The sequence below is a fragment of the Molossus molossus genome, unplaced genomic scaffold (assembly GCF_014108415.1).
Source record: "Molossus molossus isolate mMolMol1 unplaced genomic scaffold, mMolMol1.p scaffold_m16_p_18, whole genome shotgun sequence".
NCBI classification, from domain to species: Eukaryota; Metazoa; Chordata; class Mammalia; order Chiroptera; family Molossidae; genus Molossus; species Molossus molossus.
Genome location: NW_023425353.1, coordinates 23,092,161 through 23,111,222, shown reverse-complemented (window position 1 = coordinate 23,111,222; position 19,062 = coordinate 23,092,161). Strand labels below are relative to the sequence as shown.

At 44.2% G+C, this 19,062-nt stretch overlaps 1 protein-coding gene across 2 annotated transcripts in view; it reads right to left on the bottom strand.

Annotated features, from left to right (window-relative positions):
* Nucleotides 1-19,062, bottom strand: part of GRM7 (glutamate metabotropic receptor 7) — an 842,682-nt gene that overhangs the window by 258,456 nt on the left and 565,164 nt on the right. For both annotated transcript variants that reach the window (XM_036266781.1, XM_036266782.1), the window contains exon 7: nt 13,828-13,967. In XM_036266781.1, the coding sequence (XP_036122674.1) occupies nt 13,828-13,967 (140 nt within the window). The remainder of the gene's footprint in view (nt 1-13,827; nt 13,968-19,062) is intronic.

The following is a 19,062-nucleotide window of genomic DNA, read 5'->3' as shown; positions in this document are numbered from 1 at the left end:
CTGCTCAAATCTCCTTTCATTCAGGGCAGTCCCTCAAGTGGTGATGACACTCATTTGTGTAACAATAACAGTGATGAGGAAGAAAAGCTCTTCATCCCTCCTCTCCTCCCAGACTGCTGACATTCTAATCTGGCACTCCTGATTGAATCCTATGGACTGACGTTTATAGCGAAGGTGATCTATACCTTCAATGGGAAAAAAATTAACCATCAAGAAATATGTGCACAAATCATGTAACTGACTATTTACCAACTTCAATGCCGGCTCCTTACTGAAGCATAAACTATTTCAGGGCAATTTCTAAGAGCCACTTACCTTCCAGAGGCACATCCATCACTGTGTTCAAGCAGCTTCCAGAGTGGGATTTCCAGTGGCAGGCGTCATGTTCCTGCTAAGATAAGGCCCTCCTCGGATCCTACTCAGTCACTGTGAAGGCTCTGTTACAGTATCGCCACACAATACATCAAGAATGCATTTGCTATTTATCTCATCTTTCCTGTCCTCCGTGTTCTGAGCTTGTTACTTCTCTCTCACTGTCATGTCTGGGAGGACTGTTAAGTAGGGCAATCGCAATTGAAAACACCCCCTGCATCTGAACAGTGGTGTGCTTGTTGAGAAGGTTGTAAGTAATGAGTACCTATTGGCCAGAGAGCTGGCTTTGAATGGCAGGTGAGGTAACCCCAAGACTGAAGACCAAGTGCATAGCTGGAAAACCACCGCTTCAAGACTTCTCACCCCACTTTTCAAGAAGGACAGAGATTTCTCCTGGGGCTCCACGATCAGTGAAATGAGGGAGGGTAAGCTCACTGACACCACTTTTATCCTTAACATCAGAGAATTAGTCGTGCAGCTGGGAAATGCCGAGCTAGCAGCTGGTCTCAGGCCTGGGAAACATCAAGGAACGTGCAAAGCTGAGGGATGGGGGGACTTGGCTCATTTAGATGTTTTGGGGGGGAGGGTTTGCTGCTCTCATACATAGGTAGACACGACGCTACATAAAATGCCAGAAATAGTCCGGCTCGTGTGGCTCAGTGGTTAAGCGTCCACCCATGCACCAAGAGGTTGCTGGTTCAGTTCCTGGTCAGAGCACATGCCCAGGTTGTGGGCCTGATCCCCAGTGTAGGGCATGCAGGAGGCAGCCAACTGATGTTCTTTCTCATCAATGTTTTTATCTCTCTCTCTCTCCCTCTCACTTCCTCTCTCTGTGAAATCAATAAAGGAAAAAAAAAAAAAGTTAAAATGCCAGAAATAAAGGTGGCGTGGCCAAAACCTCGCTGGGAATAGCAGTGTTTACTTGAGAAAACTGTCAGAGGGGGCTTCCAGGTGCAGTAACTGGAAAAATGAACTCTTTCGGACTAAAGGCCCCTCCTTAGGACACAGGCATTGTAATTTAGAGGAAGACTTCAACAGCATCATTCCCAAGTTGGCTTGCTTAAGCAACTGGAGTTGGTGGGGTGACATCCAGCTCAGTGATTGTGCTGCTTCGGTTCTGAAGGTTGGGGGAGATTTGCGTTTTCACCATGGCCCATGACATTTGAGGAAGAGTTACCTCTGAACGTGGCTAGAAGTCAGTGATGCCACCAACCGGCCCCTTACTCGGTGTCACACACTCCTCTGAGGATAACTGCACACAGCTGGCTTACTGCAGACTCAACATCCTACCTTGGTCCAGCTCCTCAGAACTACTTGCCTGCAAACACCCAGGCTCACAGGATCAAGGAAACCAAAACTTTCTATGCTCATAATGACTTTATAATTGGAGACATTCTTGCCCCAGAAGATAAAGTGACAAATATGTTTGCAGTTTATTTCAGGAACTTTATAAAATTCTATCTATTTGAATGACAGATCACCTCAGTCTCAGCAAAATAAATTGCCTATGGGTGAGTAGTGATTCTTCAGGGATGCATAGCACTCAGCTGACCATGCCCTCCAATCAAATGACTGTTTACCTAAAAAGACTTGCTTCAAAACCCTCCTCGCTGGGCCCGCCGAGAAAACACTGTAATATCACAGACTTGACCCAACTCTGATTAAGCTTCTCCCTTTGAAAGAGGTGCCTAATCCAGAACCCCAACTGTAAAATATCTGTCTTTGACCTCCCTCGCCTGGAAAGTTGCTAAGACTCTTTCAAGGGGGTAGTCTCCTTTATTGCAGTAAATGATCAACATGACTACTGTATCAACAGGCTCTGTGGGTAGATTTGCCAGGGAGTTGTCAGTCAACACCCCAAATTCCAAGCTATTTACTACTACTACTACTACTACTGCTACTACAACAACAACAACACACACACACACACACACACACACCCTGCTGGGGATCAAGCCCACAACCCAGGCATGTGCCCTGACCAGGTCCATGGGACAACTCTCAATCCACTGAGCACACCAGCTGGGAAAACTACTATATTTTAATACTTCACAGCCTTCCGCAGAGCAGAGAATGTCAGAGTTGGGAATATACCTAGGAGTAGAATTGCTCATTCACGTGACAATTTCATGCTTAATTCTTGGAGGACTGTCAATCTATTCTCTTTCTCTGCATTTCGGCCTTGTCATATAAAGAGAACTAACGCAATGAAATAAAAATACTCAGGAATGTAGGGCCAAAGTGAGAATAAAAGATTAAAGGAATTAATCTTTTAGATTAAGACTAAGAAGTATTAGAAATTAAATGATTAGTTGGGGGTAGGAAGCTTGGGAAACATAAGTTAGCCTGATCAAAATACCATCCCACTACACATGACAAGGAAAAATGAGTGAGTAGGTGCGGCCTCATCTCTCGCTACCCCCTTGGAAGTTCCTTTCCATTTCAGCAGATTGGGCCACGTTCTCTGTGGGAACCTGCAAAACCGTTGTCAACAGAACTCTCTCCCGGAGCTCATCTGAGTCTCCCACGGTGTTGGCATCCCTCATTCTTCCTGTTACTCTCTACTCCTGCCTTCGCACTCCAGGGGGATTCTGATGCTATTTGCTTATCATTAATTCAGAGTTCTGAATTCTGGGTTCTTCCCCAGACTTTTCCAGGAATGTCATTAGAACATTTGCCAAACAAACAGATCAGCTCAATTAAATACCAAAGGTACTTAAGTGTACAGAACTACATTAAACCCATATCTGTTTAAACAACTATATTAACTCTCTAAAAATAATGGGAATTTTATACAGATGTTATAGAATGCATGGAAAGCCAAATAGTAAAGAATTGTGGTAGGCAAAACAATTTGCCCCTTCTTTACTCTCCTCTGCCCCCCAAGATTTATACATCCTAATTTCTTTTTTGATAATACTTGCCCAAGGATATTTTTTTCATTGATTTTTTTTTTTTTTCTAGAAAGTGGAAAGGAGGAAGAGAGAGAGAGACACATCGATACTGGTTGCCTCCCACACGACCCCAACCCGGGTAAATGCCCTTGACTGGAAAGCAAACCTGAGACCATGCAGTCGGCGGGCTGAGCCAGACCCGCAGGGCTACATCCTAATTTCTTGAAGCTGAGAATACTGCATGGAAAAGGGACTCTGCAGATGGGAAAAGATTACAGATCTTAAAACAGGGAGAATATCCTGGATTATGCAGGACGACCAGTGTCATCCCATCAGCCCTCCAAGGTGGAGGAAGCAGCAGAGTCAGCCACAGACCTGTGACTATGGAATAAGAGACTGGAAGCAGGAGGGACTGGACCCCCCCCCCCCCCCCCCCCGCTGGTTTTGAGGACGGAGCAAAGCGGCCACCAGAAACAGAGATCTCCGTCCCACAACCACGAGGAACCGAATGCTGCCAACAACCCGGCTGGGCAAGAAAGAGGTTCTCCCCTAGAGCCTGCGGAAGAAGCACCGCCCTGCTGACACCTTCACCCCCCAAGACCTGTGTTGGATTCTGACCTACACATTGTAGGATAAGAAATCTGTGCTGTTTAAAGCCACAATTTCTGGGATTTACTCTAGCAACAGAAAACGAATACAAGAAACACGACCACATTATCTCATCTGCATTCTTATATCAGAAGAATGATTGCAATTCCTTCTCCAGTGTCTTTGTGAATTAGCTATTTGCTCAGCCTGGCCTTGTTTTAAATACATATGGGAACTGTCCTTCAGGTGGCATCAGGTGGCAAAGGCAGGACTCAACGTGGGCTTTCTGACACTGCCCCCCTTTATAAGACTATCTCCCAGTTGTTTAAAAAACATTTCAAATCAAATTCTTATATTTTAATTCTAACAGAAGTCGTTGTAGAATTTCTGGCTCCCCAGGGCAAAGGGGACATCAGCTCATCTCTTTCCTTCTGCAGTCTTGGATTGGCAACCACTGGCGAGAGCGCCTGTTCCAATGGCTAAGCTCTCCAGCCATCCTCTGATTGCCTCTTCTTTCAAACACACATTTCCCTGAGCCCAGAATGCAGACAGTAAGGACACACAACAATCCCCCTCAGAAAGCCACTGCATATTCATAAACATCAGTGGTTTGCTTGAACGCCTACAATGCAAACAGAAAATTGTGGGGATTTGGGCTCCTCTAATGCCCATGCTATGGAGCCATACGGATCATCATAAATATGATTCATCTTCCAGACATCCGCAGACAGAACACAGCTATACCCCACTGATTGCTAGAAGAAACGCTGACAACACAAGGGTGATGCTCTTCTGTTTCATTTCCAGGATGTTTCAGAATATGCGCAAATACATATTTCCAAACAAAAGCATTGTCTTTACCAAGGCAGCCCTCTCTTGCAGGCTGCTTTTATTGACCCTTTCGGTATCATTACATAATTGTGGGGGGTCAGGGTTATTAATATTGTTGATACATATTTAAAAACCAGTTTCCAGAAACCATAAATTCAAGCATGTGCTCAAACCAAGTCAAGTCAAGATTATGGCATCCCAAAATGCCTATGGGAGTAAGAGAGACACTGGGTGCGAGGCAGTAAGGAACGGTGGGGTCTGCGGTAACTTGAGAACTCACACTCTGTCTGAAGTGGGAAGTCCCTACTTATATCTGGCTAGCTCTGCTGCATGGGAAAAGACATATCAGTGCCAGATCTTCTGTTTTTAAAGAGAAGCAAAATGTAATTATGACATTTCTTGATTCTTAAAATATTGGCAAGTAATTAACTTTTTACACCTAACTGCTGTCTGTTTTCAGTTTGGGATTTCTCATCTCAAGCTAGCTGACAATTGGGAAATAGAACTGACTCTTTTAAATTTGTAAACATCCTTTGTATAATGTCATGGTTTCAAAGATGATGACAAATGGAAATAACTTGTCGCTCTGGTTACAAGTTAAAAAGTCCCCTTTTCTGAGAGGCCGTTCTTCTCCTGGTTCACAGATCTGGCAACTGGGCTGTGCCCTGATTATAAACCAGATTCATTTGATCCTAAATCCTTTGCTGTTTTGACTCTTCTTTTTAAAAAATAATTTGTGATAGAATCCAACTCTGTGTCTGTTCATCTCATCTACTTAATATAGAGCAAGCCATTTTTATATGCTCAACATTATGCTAGGTGCAGGGGTATAAAGAAAAATAATCTAGTGAAGCACTAGAAACTGACATTTTGAGGGGTATGAATGATGTAATAAGATAAAGATAGTAAATTATTATTACTGTGGTGGCTAACATCGAGTGATATTTACTAGGTACTAGACACTGTTTTAAGTACATTATATATATTGCTACATTTAATTCTAACAATAACCATATACAATCAGCACTACTATAATCCTGCTATACAGTTAGTACATGGTGGAGCTGAGACTCCGGTCAGCTTCAGAGCCTGTTCTCCTAATCACTAACAACAGAGCTATAAATGATCAGATAAGAGCCATTCATTATGATGAACAATAAGGTGAGTCAATAAAGCTTCAAACTGAGGCGGAAAAAGTCCTCGATTTTGACAACTCACAGCTTTTTCTCTCTGTCAGCACTCCGTTAAGGCTATTTCCCCACGGCTCATGCAACGCGCTGTAAATTGAGTGTGACTAGATTAAAATATTTTTACCGTTGCAATTATGAAACAATAGAGTGATTAGTAATACTATTGGTAGAGATAAGTATTGATTTTGAGATACATAATTTGATTAAAGGGTGATGTTGGCAATCAACCATACTTTTAATGTCTTTCAGTGCCGGTGAGAGTCACAATTCTAACCAGGGTGAGAGAGATAATATTTAATAAAAATCACTTTTGAAATTAATTTGTAATCACCTCAGTTTAATAAAATCTGGGGGGGGGAATCTGCTTATTGAGGGTAGACTGACTTTCTTTCTTTTCCAACCGGATATATGAGAGCAAAAATACTTTGTTTTTTCATTTTTGATTGTTACTGGAAATGAGATTATAAGTAAAGAGTATGTAACCTAAATTGCCTTAATTTATTGATAATGAAACAATCCAGAAAGCATTCTGAATGGCTTCCAGTAAGGGTTTCCTAGGGCTGAAATGATGTGACCTAGACCTCATTTCTCTCTCCAAGTTTTGACACCTTCTCCAAATGCCCCATGTGGCTCCTGGGGACACATTGAATTCCAACAAGGGCACAGTGTTGTCCGGGATTGGCCAGCAGACATCCAATGGTTCATCCTGATTGGACAGACTTAGTTTGACGGCCAGGCCTGTCACTATGGCCATGGTGATTGGCTTAGGTTGCGCCTGGACTTGAGAACTATTTAGGGCAAACGGCCCATCTAAAAGAAAACTTGGGTGCTCTTCCCAGAAGAAGGAAGAGGGGCTCTTGCTGGAGGTAATATACATCATTAAAAATAATTCATGTTGTCCCGCTGGTGTGGCTCAGTGGTTGAGCGTCAACCCATGCACCAAGAGGTCAGTGGTTCAACCCCCGGTCAGGGTACATGCCCAGGTTGTGGGCCTGATCCCCAGTGGGGGGCATGCAGGAGGCAGCCAATCAATGTTCTCTCTCATTGATGTTTCTATCGCTCTCTCCCTCTCACTTCCTCTTTCTCTAAAATTAATAAAGGAAAAAAAATAATTCATGTTAATTTTATATTTAAAAAAAAACCCCACTGTGTGCTAGGTACTGTCGATAGGTATATAAAGCATGGATACCCACTGTGTGCTAGGTACTGTCGATAGGTATATAAAGCATGGATTGTATCTTCCAGGCACTTTCCTTCTCTAGGTGGAAAGAAAGCTCAATAGAGAATAAACAACAGAAAAAGCCAACAGCCCGACTTGCCTCAAGAGATCCCGGGTTGGCCTAGCCTACAGAATGCAGATGATTAAGTTTCCAGAAAAGGTTAAGTAGTATTCATTCAGGGGCTTCTATTTAAGAGAGTGAATTCACTGTAGGAAGTTGCTCATTATGAATAGCCCTTTTGAAAAAAAGCATAAAACAAAAAACTTTAATTAGCATTTTGGTATTTTAGAGAATTTTAGTTATTTCAAATATTAACATTTTGGGCATATCTAAATTTCCTACTTATTGCAAATAAATAAAAACTGACAAAAATAACCTTTGTCTCTCATGCACATAATATCAGAGAGTTTCTTTCACATCATAAATTTAGAATTTTTTAAAGAATCCACATTTCACTTCTTGCATTTTTCCCCCCCAATATATTTCACTATCACTATTTTTATATGGTACTACACTGTTCTTTCAAATAATTTTTTTTCTCTTTTCCATCTTGGGAACTACCACTCAATTTTCAAAGCCCAGTTCAAATATAACTTTTTGGTAGATTTTCCTAAATCAGTGCCTATATGAGCCCTTTAAAAACACTATATCTGCCCAGGTTGTGGGCCTGATCCCCAGTAGGGGGCATGCAGGAGGCGGCCAATCGATGTCTCTATCTCTCTCCCTCTCCCTTACTCTCTCTGAAATCAATAAAGAAAAATAAATAAATAAATAAAAACACTGTGTCTAGTACAGAACCTTTACCCTAGTCTGAACCTGCCCCTCATTTATCCCAGCATCTCCATTGGCTGTCCTCCTGCCCCACACACTGACGAGAACCAATGTCTGTTCTTTGTGTTATCCCTTCTCCTGCTTCTCCCGGAACAATGTTTTGTGGAATCTCTGCCTTGTAGAATAGAAACCTGAGAAAATAAATCAGGGCACTTTCTGTGGGGGTTGCAACTGAGAGAGTAAATGGTTTTGCTCGTTGTGATTTCCTTCCCATGAATTCTTGTTCATGCAGAAATACCCCAGTTGCAAACCATGTGGTCGTCTCCTGGCCCACAGAGGTGACGGGCCAGAGCTCCTCTGGCGGTGAGTGTCGAGGGCACCGTGTAACGGACAGCGCCCCCGGACACCGAAATTCCGGAGAACCCGACCTGGAACACAGAGCTGTCTGGTGTCCAGCATGGGGACTCTGAGACTCAGACTGATCTCTGGGCTGGGAAACTCATTTGCAATTAGTGACCACAGAGAAAGTTCTCCTGACATTTTCTAGCAATGACCTAACCGGGGGTTGAATGTGCACCCGCGTGTCTTTGTAAATAAGAAGTGCCTCGTTACTTACTGGCTTTATTTTGTTCTGCTGATGAGAAGAAAGCAACCCTACAAAACTCAGTTTGCCCAAATTCCACTCCCACAGAACTCTGAACCAAATCAGAACAGTTAGAGCCAAAGGATCATCATGGGCAGGTGATGTTGGGTAGGATGCCAACCACCGGATAAACAACCTGGGCTGTGGTCCTGGCTCTCCGCTGAGGGTGCCCCGTGTCCTCTGAGTATTGTGTTTGCCTCCTCTTTATCTTTTCTTTCTGATTCAACTTCAATTTGCTAATATCCTAAAGGGCCCGTAAAAGACATCAACAGGGTGACCTCCTACATGGCCTGTGATCTCAGCGGCTACTCTCGTTGAATGATCCCAGCCTCTCACAGGTCTAACCGTGGCCCTGTGCTTGGCTCGGCCGTTCATGCCCTCCAGCTCCACGCAATGCCGAGGACAAACCACTGGCTCCGCCTGAGGACTGGGGGTCCCGTCGGCTCTTCCGAACACACCCTTCTCAGCATGACAAAGTAGAACCACAAAAGTCCCCTCAAAGGCCAAATCGAGCTTATGTCCCAGATCTAGCTCCCACAAGCAGCAAAAAATCCAAAGTATAAGGTCAGCTTACCTGTCCAGACATTTTAAACAGAATATTTTAAATTGGGTGGTATTTGTAGCACTTGGAACAAAACTGTCATTTTCTATGAGGAGTTTAAGGCCTCGGGTTCTTTGCTATTCTCTCTACTCTCTAATAGATGAAAGGTTTTCTATTTCAACAATTTCATTAAAATAACAAAAAACGAAGACAAAATAACTATAGCCCCAAATTCTTTTCTGAGCTACAAACATATATCCATGTCAACTTGTCTCTCGGATATTTAAGAAAACCAAATTGGGATTTTTAATTTCACCCTTGCCAAGTGCAGCCAACGTGCACTCAGCGTTAAGCAAGGGCTCCTTAGAAAGACAAATATTTGGGCCTTTTCCCACCCTCAGACCTTCTGAATCAGACGCCCCGGGGGTGAGGCCAGCAGTCGGCTTCTCCGAGCCCCCCACATGACGGGCCGTGCTGCAGTTTGGGAACCCCTTCACTCAGCCACCCGCCCTAGCTCCATGACTGCTAAGACTCTCATTGGGTCTTTCTGCTGCCCGTCTGGCCCCTTCGGTTCATCCCCTTCCCAGCAGACGGTAACGGAGTACCGTGTTTTCCTAAATTCCATCCAGCCACTCCCTTGCCTAATTACCCTACTGGCTTTTATTTATTTATTTTTTTCGCTTTTTATTTTTATTTTTTTTTAATTTTTATTTATTTTTTTGTTACAGATGTTTCTCCTTTTTACCCCATTGGCACCCCCCTCCCCACCCCACCCCCGCACCATCCCCGGCTTAGTTGTCCATGTCCACTGGTCATGCATACATGCATATAAGTTCTGTGGTTTAGCTCCCCCACCCCTTCTGAGGGTTGTCAGTCTGTGCCCTACTTCCATGTTTCTGGGTCTACCGTATTCCCCAGACTGTTATGTTCATTATATTCCGTACATAAGTGAGATCATGTGGTATTTGTCTTTTTCTGCTTGGCTTATTTCACTTATGATAATACTTTCCAGGTCCCTCCATGTCGTCTCAAAGGATAAGAGATCTTTCTTTCTTACCGCTGCATAGTACCACTGCTTTTTTATCCATTCGTCTACTGATGGACACTTGGGCTGTTTCCAGATTTTAGCTATTGTAAATAGTGCTGCCATGAACATGGGGGTACATATATTCTTCCTGATTGGTGTTTCAGGCTTCTGAGGGTATATTCCTAGATCACTGGGTCAAATGGCTTTTAAATGCACTCAGAATAAAACTTTAAACTATGGATCATGCCTACAAGGTACCAGTGCTCTAGCTGTTACCTGTGGCTCCAACTCTTCCTGCTCTCCCCAGGAACGCCATTATCCCCAGTCAGCCCCCCGACCTGCCCGGTGGACCCCGCTCCTCACTGTCTGCTTCTCATCCAGCAGGTCCCCCTCCCCCGCCACTGTGCTCTCCCCCACCATGGCACATTGTACTTTGGAATTTCCACGCATATCTGTTACCTTGTTTACCACCTACCTCCATACCAGATCAGCGAATATTCGAGAACGGGGACCATATTTGTATTATTCTCCCTTGCTGCTTCTCACAGTACTTATCACCTGAGAGTATTTTTAACAAAAGACAAACAAATAGAAAACGCATTGAACGGCTAATCAAATCCAATTCTTATGCGGGCTAACACAAAACAAACACTCCAAAAATAAAATCAGTGCTGGTGTTGGTTCTTAAAAACAGTTTGCTTTAGAAGTCCTGGGAACGTCTGCAGCTGGGGAAGGCTGGTTGAGAATTCTTGCGTAGGCGCACAAATTACACATGCCAGAAGCCAGCACTGGTGCAGGGCTTGGCTAGAACAGGTGAACGTATTATCTCATCGCCTGGGTCTCACAATATCCCTGAGCACGTCCACTTCTCACCGCAGACCTGGGTTCTCTGTATCACTCAGACAGCACGGCGTGTGCCCGCCAGGCCGCTGCTCTGACTGTGCTTTGGATTCCTACCCCCTTGGGTTTACCGATTAGGATTTGGTTGGTGATCTATTGATTTGTTTTGCTTTTATTTCTATTTTTCTTTTTGCTTGGAAAAAGGGCCTTGAGTCCGGATGCTTTTCGCTTCTTGTTTGGCTTTGGCCTTTAGCATCTGTCTCAGCCACGGCAGGCACTTGCTGTCCGGCCCCATCCATTCTTGGGTGCCAGGTCACCATCCCCTGGACCCAACCTGTGTGCCAGCTCACCTAGATGATGGGCCTCAGGACAGGGGCCACCGGGCAGGTACAAGCAGAGCCAGGCAGGTCCACGTGCAGAGGAAGTGACTGGCTGGTGGGGACGTCACTGATGCCCTGGTCCCTTATGTACAATCCTCTATTCTTAGAAACTATGGCCCACATGCCATTGCCCCCAAGACATCAATTCTGTGTTTCACTCCCCAGAAGCCTTGCTCTCAGAAATGTCCATAGCATACAGTAAGGTGTAGACTGATAAAAGCTACTGATAAAGACATACTTTCCAGCTTTAGGAGAAACAATAGAAGGAATGATCCGTGACGGGGCTGTGACAGTCCATTATATACATCAGCTTGACTGGGGTGCCCAGGGAGCTGGTTAAGCATAAGTCTGGGTGTGTCTGGATGAGATGAATGTTGTAACTGGCAAACTGAATCAAGTAGATTGCTTTCCCTGTGTGGGTAGGCCTCCACTGGAGACCTGGATGGAACACAAAGGCTGAGAAAGAGAGAATCCTGCCTTTCCCTGTCTATTTTTGACCTTGAACACAGTCTTCTGCCTTTGGACTCAGACTGGAACTTACTCCATCAGTTCCCTTGGGCCTCCAGCTTGCCGACGGCACATCTCAGGAACTCTCAGCCTTCATAGCAGTGTAGGCCAATCTCTCTCCCTCCCTCCCCCGCCCTCATCCATCTATCTATCTATCTATCATCTATCTATCTATCTATCTATCTATCTATCTATCTATCTATCTATCTAATCTGTCTCTATCTATATCTATCATCTATCTAGCTAGCTATCATCTATCAATCTATCTATATCTGTCTATATCTATCTATCCAATCATCTATCTATCAATCATCTATCTATCTATCTATCTATCTATCTATCTATCTATCTATCTATCCATCCATCCATCCTGTTTCTCTGGAGAACCCAGAGTAATGTAGGGCCCTGCTGGGCAAAATAATATTGTGTTTCCATATACTATGATTTCAAAGTATATTAATGGGCCTGGGAAGCCCTATCCAACGTACCCAGCCACAACATCCCTGGTGAGCACCGTCCCCATGCTCACTGCCACCGGGAGGCATCAGACCTGTTGAAGTGCAACCCTGTCCAGTGCATCTTAGCAGACGAGGCCCTGTAGCACACCTGCTCCTCCAACTTCTATCCCCAACCCTGGCCCCAGGCCCCTGGCCACCAGTCCGCAGCCTGGCCTGTTTAATCCCCTTTTTGGGAGGAGAGGGAATGTAGGGGAAGCATGGTGTGCTGATCTCCAGATATGCTGGGCCCATCCAGGGTGGAGGTGCCCCAGCCTGTGTTCTTCATTCCCTGGGAAAGTTGGTATATTTATTTAAAACGAACAAAAATCCCAAGTAGGGCATTGCAAGTATTATTAGAAGCGTACTCTTGAATGTTCAACTTAAATATGAAGGAAAGAAAATGGTCCCACAGTTGTCAGCTAACAGCTAGGAAGGAATATTCAACCAGAGCATAAACAGTCTCAGCAAAATACCAGTGACAATCAGACAAGGCCACTCCACGACTCTGGTAGAATAAGACCAAAGCAAGGCCATTCTGCCATCATGTCTGAAATGAGACAGGCAAGAATACTCTGCAACCACAGAAATAACTGAAATGTCCCCTTTTCGGTTCACATAAGTGCTTACTGTTTCTTTGTTAATGGCAACCCACACTTTCCCTCCATCCTTTCATTTCCTCGACAAAAATCACCAAGACATATAATCAGCAAATTATTCCTGCTTTCTAAGAGAAGCCAAACCAACGTGGGCCCCTGCTTCCCTAAACCTGCTTAAATCACTCAACTGAGCCCAAAGCCTACAGTAAATCCTGTTCCATCACCCTCATCCTGAAGATTCCAGGATTGTGCAGGCAGAAGTGTGTCCTTTATTCAGCAAGTTAAGTAAACCTAACAGTGTTTGACTTTAGATGAGCTCCCAATAGTCTCTACCAGGTGCACTTGGACATAACCTTGCACAAGGAAGTGACTACTTACTCGAGGTCATATTTTGCAGAAAGTGAGAGAGGTTATGGGACTGGCCAAAGCTGTGGTTACTATGAGAATCTCAATGGAAAACAAAGTGACTCATTAAAATGCATTAAAAGAAAAAAAAATACACCACCAAGTAGGAAGGAAGGAGGGAAGGAGAGAGGGAGGGAGGAAGGACGGGAAGGAGGGAGGGAGAGAAGGAGGGAAGGAGGGAAGGAAGTTAGTTCTGACCAAGAGAAGAATCTTATAGAAGCATTAATGTATTAGCTAGTAACTTGATTATTTCACAAGCCAAGGCTCAGATTAAGTGAGATCATTCACACAGGTGCTAGTACAATGTCTGGTATAAACTCAACACATGAATCCTATCACTATCTTCATCGTCATAAACATCATCACTATCACTGTTATATTATTATCAGTCCCTGCTGACGCCTATTAACATGTTGCATGCTCATGCATATTTGCACAAGCAAACAAAATCATTTGCCTAGTGAGCAAACTCAACGCCCTTTTACTCATCACACAAGCAAAGGAAGAGGATAGAAGAGAACTCACGTTGAGCTGAAGTTCATCTGTCCACTGTCCAATCAGACGGTAACCAGGGTTTGTGGTGTTTGTTGTCTGGTACTGAAAGATGTCATACCGTCCCGGGGCATCTCCATTCTTGTTGAACATGACCGGGGTACCAGCACTACCTGCGGGACAGAAGAAAATGACAGATTTTAGAGTTCAGCGAGGTCCTTTCTATCTCGCGTGCCATTGGCAATTGTCTAGAGGCCTGTTGTGGTTGGTACAACTACCCCACTGCATAGCAGGTCCTCCAGTGGTCTCAAACTCTGGGCAAGTCGTCACTTGGGCCAACAGATGCTACTTACAGGAGGTGGGAAGACAACCTGCCTTCTTTTTTGAATAGTTCTGTTTCTCAATACTTCTTAATACTTTATCCTAATCTTTTTATTGTGAAGAATAAAAAGAAATAAATTATCTTCTAGACTACCTTAAGTTTATTATCACATTTTAGCTTCCACTCACCTAAATTGTGGTCAGTAAAGGACCATTTATAAAATAACAAATCAACAAATACATAAACTTGGAAAAGGGCAAGCCAGAGAATTAAAAAAAAAAAAAAAAGCAGAAAAAGTTTACTTACAAGGTAAAAAGGTAGTTGGAGACTGATTACATTTATAAATATTTTTGGCTGATTATTTCTAAAGTACTTTATATGATAAACAGTCTAAAATGCCTAGCAGTGTGCCTGGAATGTCTAATAAATACCAGTTTCACCCTGGCCAGTTTGGCTCAGCGGTTAGAGCGTTGGCCTGCGGTCCGGAGAGACCCGGGTTTGGTTCCCGCTAAGGGCACGTACTTCGGTTGCAGTTTGTCCCCAGCCCTGGTTGGTCGTGCGGGTGGCAGCCACTCGATGTGTCCCTTCACGTCGATGTTTCTCTCTCTCTCTCTCTCCCTTCCTCTCTGTCCCTCCCACTCTATCTGTACAAAAAATGGAAAAATACCCTCGGGTGAGGATAAGAAAAAAAAAAAAAATACCAGTTTCTTTCTCAGTCTCCCCTTTGGATCTCACGTCTTTAAAATGTTTATCTTACGAGGAAACCAATTATTTGGGCAGAATTTTACATTGAAGTCTATTTAAAAATGCTAATAAATGTATTGAGAGTATGTTAGCAAGATAGAAAGCTAGAGAAGGAGAAAAAGAAAAGGATACATATCTTTGAAAATTAGATATGACTGAAAAGTCCCCTCATATTAACAACAAATCCTATACAGAGAATGAAACTAGTGAGGTTTGGTTAGTTTCAGCAACAGTTACAAAGCGATCTCCAAGTTTGGTAACTGAGTACAACTTCTCTCCCTGGGACCCTTGGAAACAGGACAGATGTCAGTGGTCTCAGGGTGAGTGACTGATCTCCGCTCTGCCTTTCGTTAACACAGGATCAATATTCCTTGTGAAAAACAATGCTCTGTTTCCTGTCTTTCACAAGGAAGCATACAGACAGTTTACAAACTGAGAAAGAATCACTGGGAACAGAAGTTCATTTTGCTATTTTGGGAAAGGAGGAGGAAGCACTATTGTGAATTCTGATCGCCAGTTTAAGTCTGGTGGTGGCTGAGCTCTGCATCTGGTTAATGGTCATTAGCATCTGCAGAATCAGGGCCAATGTGGCATTTACATTAATGATCTGGATGAAAGAAAAAACAAAAGCAGGTTAATTAAAGGGAGAGAGTATAATTAAAACAGTAGAAAAAGCCCAGGCCAGTGCTGAAGGATCACTGGTTCAATTCCCAGTCAAGGGCATGTACCTGGGTTGCAGATTCAATCCCTGGCCATTTTTTGTTATTGTTAATCCTCACCTGAGGATATTTTTCCATTGAACCCTAGAGAGAGTGGAAGGAAGGGAGGGAAAGAAAAGGAGGGAGGGGGAGGGGGGAGAGAGAGAGAGATCAATTGGTTACCTCCTCCATGACCCCGACCAGAGTACATGCCCTTGACTGGGAATTGAACCCACTACCCTTCAGTCTGAGGGCCGATACCAACCACTGAGCCAAACCAGCCATGGCATGGCCCTGGTCCAGGCACATGTGGGAGGCACAAACAATCAATGTTTCTCTCTCACACTGATGTTTCTCTCTGTCTCTCTCTCTCTCTCCCCCACTCCCTCCCTTCCACTCCCTCTAAAATTCAATGGAAAAAATATCCTCAAGTGAAGATTAACAACAACAAAAATACAGTAGGAAAAGCTGCCAATGCGCAGGGAGCAGGCACGATGGTGGAAGTGGGCCCACCGCGTGATCACTCCGCACAGGAAGGCAGTCAGAAGGGTCCAATGAGAGGCATGTGATGCTGCGATCCTGTGCTAAAAGTGACACCTGCTGGGGGGTGTCCGACGTGCAGAATACAGGGCATCTGCACACTGAAGACAGGGACAGAACACAATGAATAATGGCTCCCCAAATGCGTCCATGTCCTCATCTCCAGGACCTAAGAATGTTACCATCCAGGCAAAAGGGACTTTGCAGTGATTAAATAAGACCATTCGGTGGGGGAGATTGTCCTGGATAATCTAGGTGGGCCCAGTGTAATCAGAATGGTCCTCGGAAGTGAGGGCACAGGAGTCGAAGGAGGAAGGAGGTGTGAGGACCAAAAAAGGAGGTGGGGGTGACCCCGGGCAGGGGTCATAGCCAGAGAGCGCAGTGGCCTCCAGTGCTGGAGAAGGCGCTGAGTTCTCCCTGCGGCCCAGAGGGACCCAGCCCCGCCTTCACCCTAAGTAAAGCCCAGTGAGCGGTGTGTCCGACTTTCCTCCGAACTACAGAGCTATCATAAGTGTGTGCTGTTCGAGCCATTAAACTCATGGTTCTTCCTTAGGGTAGCCACAGGGAACTCCTACAGAGCAGAGGACACAGAATATGGACCATCCTAATTTTATGATAAGGGCTTCAGTTCCGAGAGGGAAAGACATGTGCCCCGGGGCCACTCAGCTAATTAAGCAGACTAGAGTTTAGTGGCTGGCTTTGGAATCCCCTAAAACTGGGAGTTCCATGATCCAGTCTCCCACTACCTCCGATTGTCACTAATGATATTTAATCTATAGCCTTAGTAAGGATTAAATGTAATAATATATACAAAGTGCACAGTTCCATGCCTTTTACATAATAAGTGCTCCATAGAGGGTCATGATATTTCATAGTTTTTCTTTCTATCACTGTTTCATTTGCTGATCTCTCAGGACCAGAAGGCATCCTTCAGATATCCAGACTTGACCCTGCACCAAAGCCGACTCTGACAGGCATCTATCTAATCTCAGTTCCTCCTGTGCACACATTTCGTCTTCTAAACGGCAGGCGAGAGCCCACTGTGGGAGTGGACACTGACCTAGGAGACAATGTAGGTTTGGTCTCTCCAGCTCCAGTCAGTGGCTGAATCTGTGTGTGGCCAAAGGCGCCCTATCAACTTGTTCCATCTATGTTCTTCCTGGACACTGTCCCCATAGCCCACAAAGCCTCCGCTGTCTCCCAGTGGGACCTCTGCAGCCCCCTCTCTCTATAGGAATCAACAGAAGACTGTCCAGTCCAGAGAGAGAGAGAGAGTACAGTTAACAAAAAGAAGTTTTTAATACTGGCTTTCTACTTCCAAGTATATAAGAAGAACAAACTAAATCCACATTTTACATGTTATCAGCAAGAAAATAATCCTATCATTTTACAGGAAGACATTAAGATTCAGATACTCACCTTCCTTTTCTTTCATATTGGGCACTAGGATTTATGGTGTGCTGTGCTGTGATTGTTCAGCTTCCAGTCATTAAATAATATGACTTGAGCTTGTCATCGTCTTTGAGAGGAGAGAAGAATACTGGGGGCCCGGGGCTCCAGAGGATCTCAGGCTCACCCGCTGAATGTTCATCAGGACGGGACACACCATCTAATGGTTCTCCCTCCTACAGTCTCTGTGAGGCGAAATGGCTCTTGTCATGCCCTTTCCGTTCTCATTAAAGTTCATGCGTTTAAAAAATTAAGACAGAGGAGCCGAATACTTTATCTAAGTGATGACTTGTAATAGCATATGTGGCTTTGACCTTTCTGATGGATTCTATAAAGCAAGTAGATTATTATTTCCAGTTTTTTTTCCCCACAACATGTTTGTAACAGCATCCCTAAATTTCTTGAAAGAGAAAAAAGGGGACGATGGTCAATGAAGTCTATACAGGGGTGAGCAAAAGTAGGTTTACATAATACAAATAAATAATGCAATAATTAGCCCTGGCTGAGTATTTTATGTGGTGAGAGGGTTGTCCCCATTTGCCAAGACTGAGGGTTCAGTTTATGGTCAGGGCATATACAAGAAGTAACCAATGAATGCATGAATAGGAGGAAAACAAATTGATGTCTCTCTCTATCAATAACAGTTTTTTTTTTAAGTACAAATAATAATACAAGAATAGGTTCTATTTTCACGTACTCACAACTGAAACCTAATTTTGCCCACCATATTATTTAAAAAAACCTCAAAGCAGTCCAGAGAAGAGAAAGAAGTTATCAAAGGAGATGTGTTCAAACATTTCTGCAGATACCAGGGCTGGGGTGCAGGCACACAGATGTCAAGGAAACAGGGCCACTTGACAAGATGGGATACTGAGAGGATGAAAGTACTCAAGTATGAAATCTTCTCGACTGGGTCAGAGTATCTGAATCAAGTCCTTTCGTCCTGGGTAGAGAAGGCTCTTGATGGCTCAGATGATGACCAAACAGCCCTCCACATCAGTGTATTTACAAGTTTCGTCTTCTCATTTGACCACCCCATGTACAAATTTCAGAAACATCACGCTGATTTGTATTCTACTCGGGGTAGCTGCTCAGCAAGCTACCCTGAAACTTTATGCTCCAAACAATGACAACCTGTATTTTGCAATTTGGGCAGGGCTTGGGGACAGCACCTCTCTGGTCCACTCATGTCAGCTAGGCAGCTGAAGGCCACATGCCTCACAGTGGATGCCAGCTGTCAGCTGGGACCTTGGCAGGGACTGTGTTCAGAACACCCACATGTGGCCTGTCTGTTTGGCCTCTCGGCTTCCTCCCAACACAGAAGCTGTGTCTGCAATACAAATGTCCCTAGAGAATGATGCATGAGCCCTATTACCCTGTGTGCCTTAGAAGTCACATGGTGTCAATCCTGCATGAGTCACAGGTTCTCTCAAATTCAAGGGGAGGGAACATGAGTTCACCTCTTGATGAAGGAAAGCTAACTTCCTGTTTCAAAAATAACACATATGCATATGT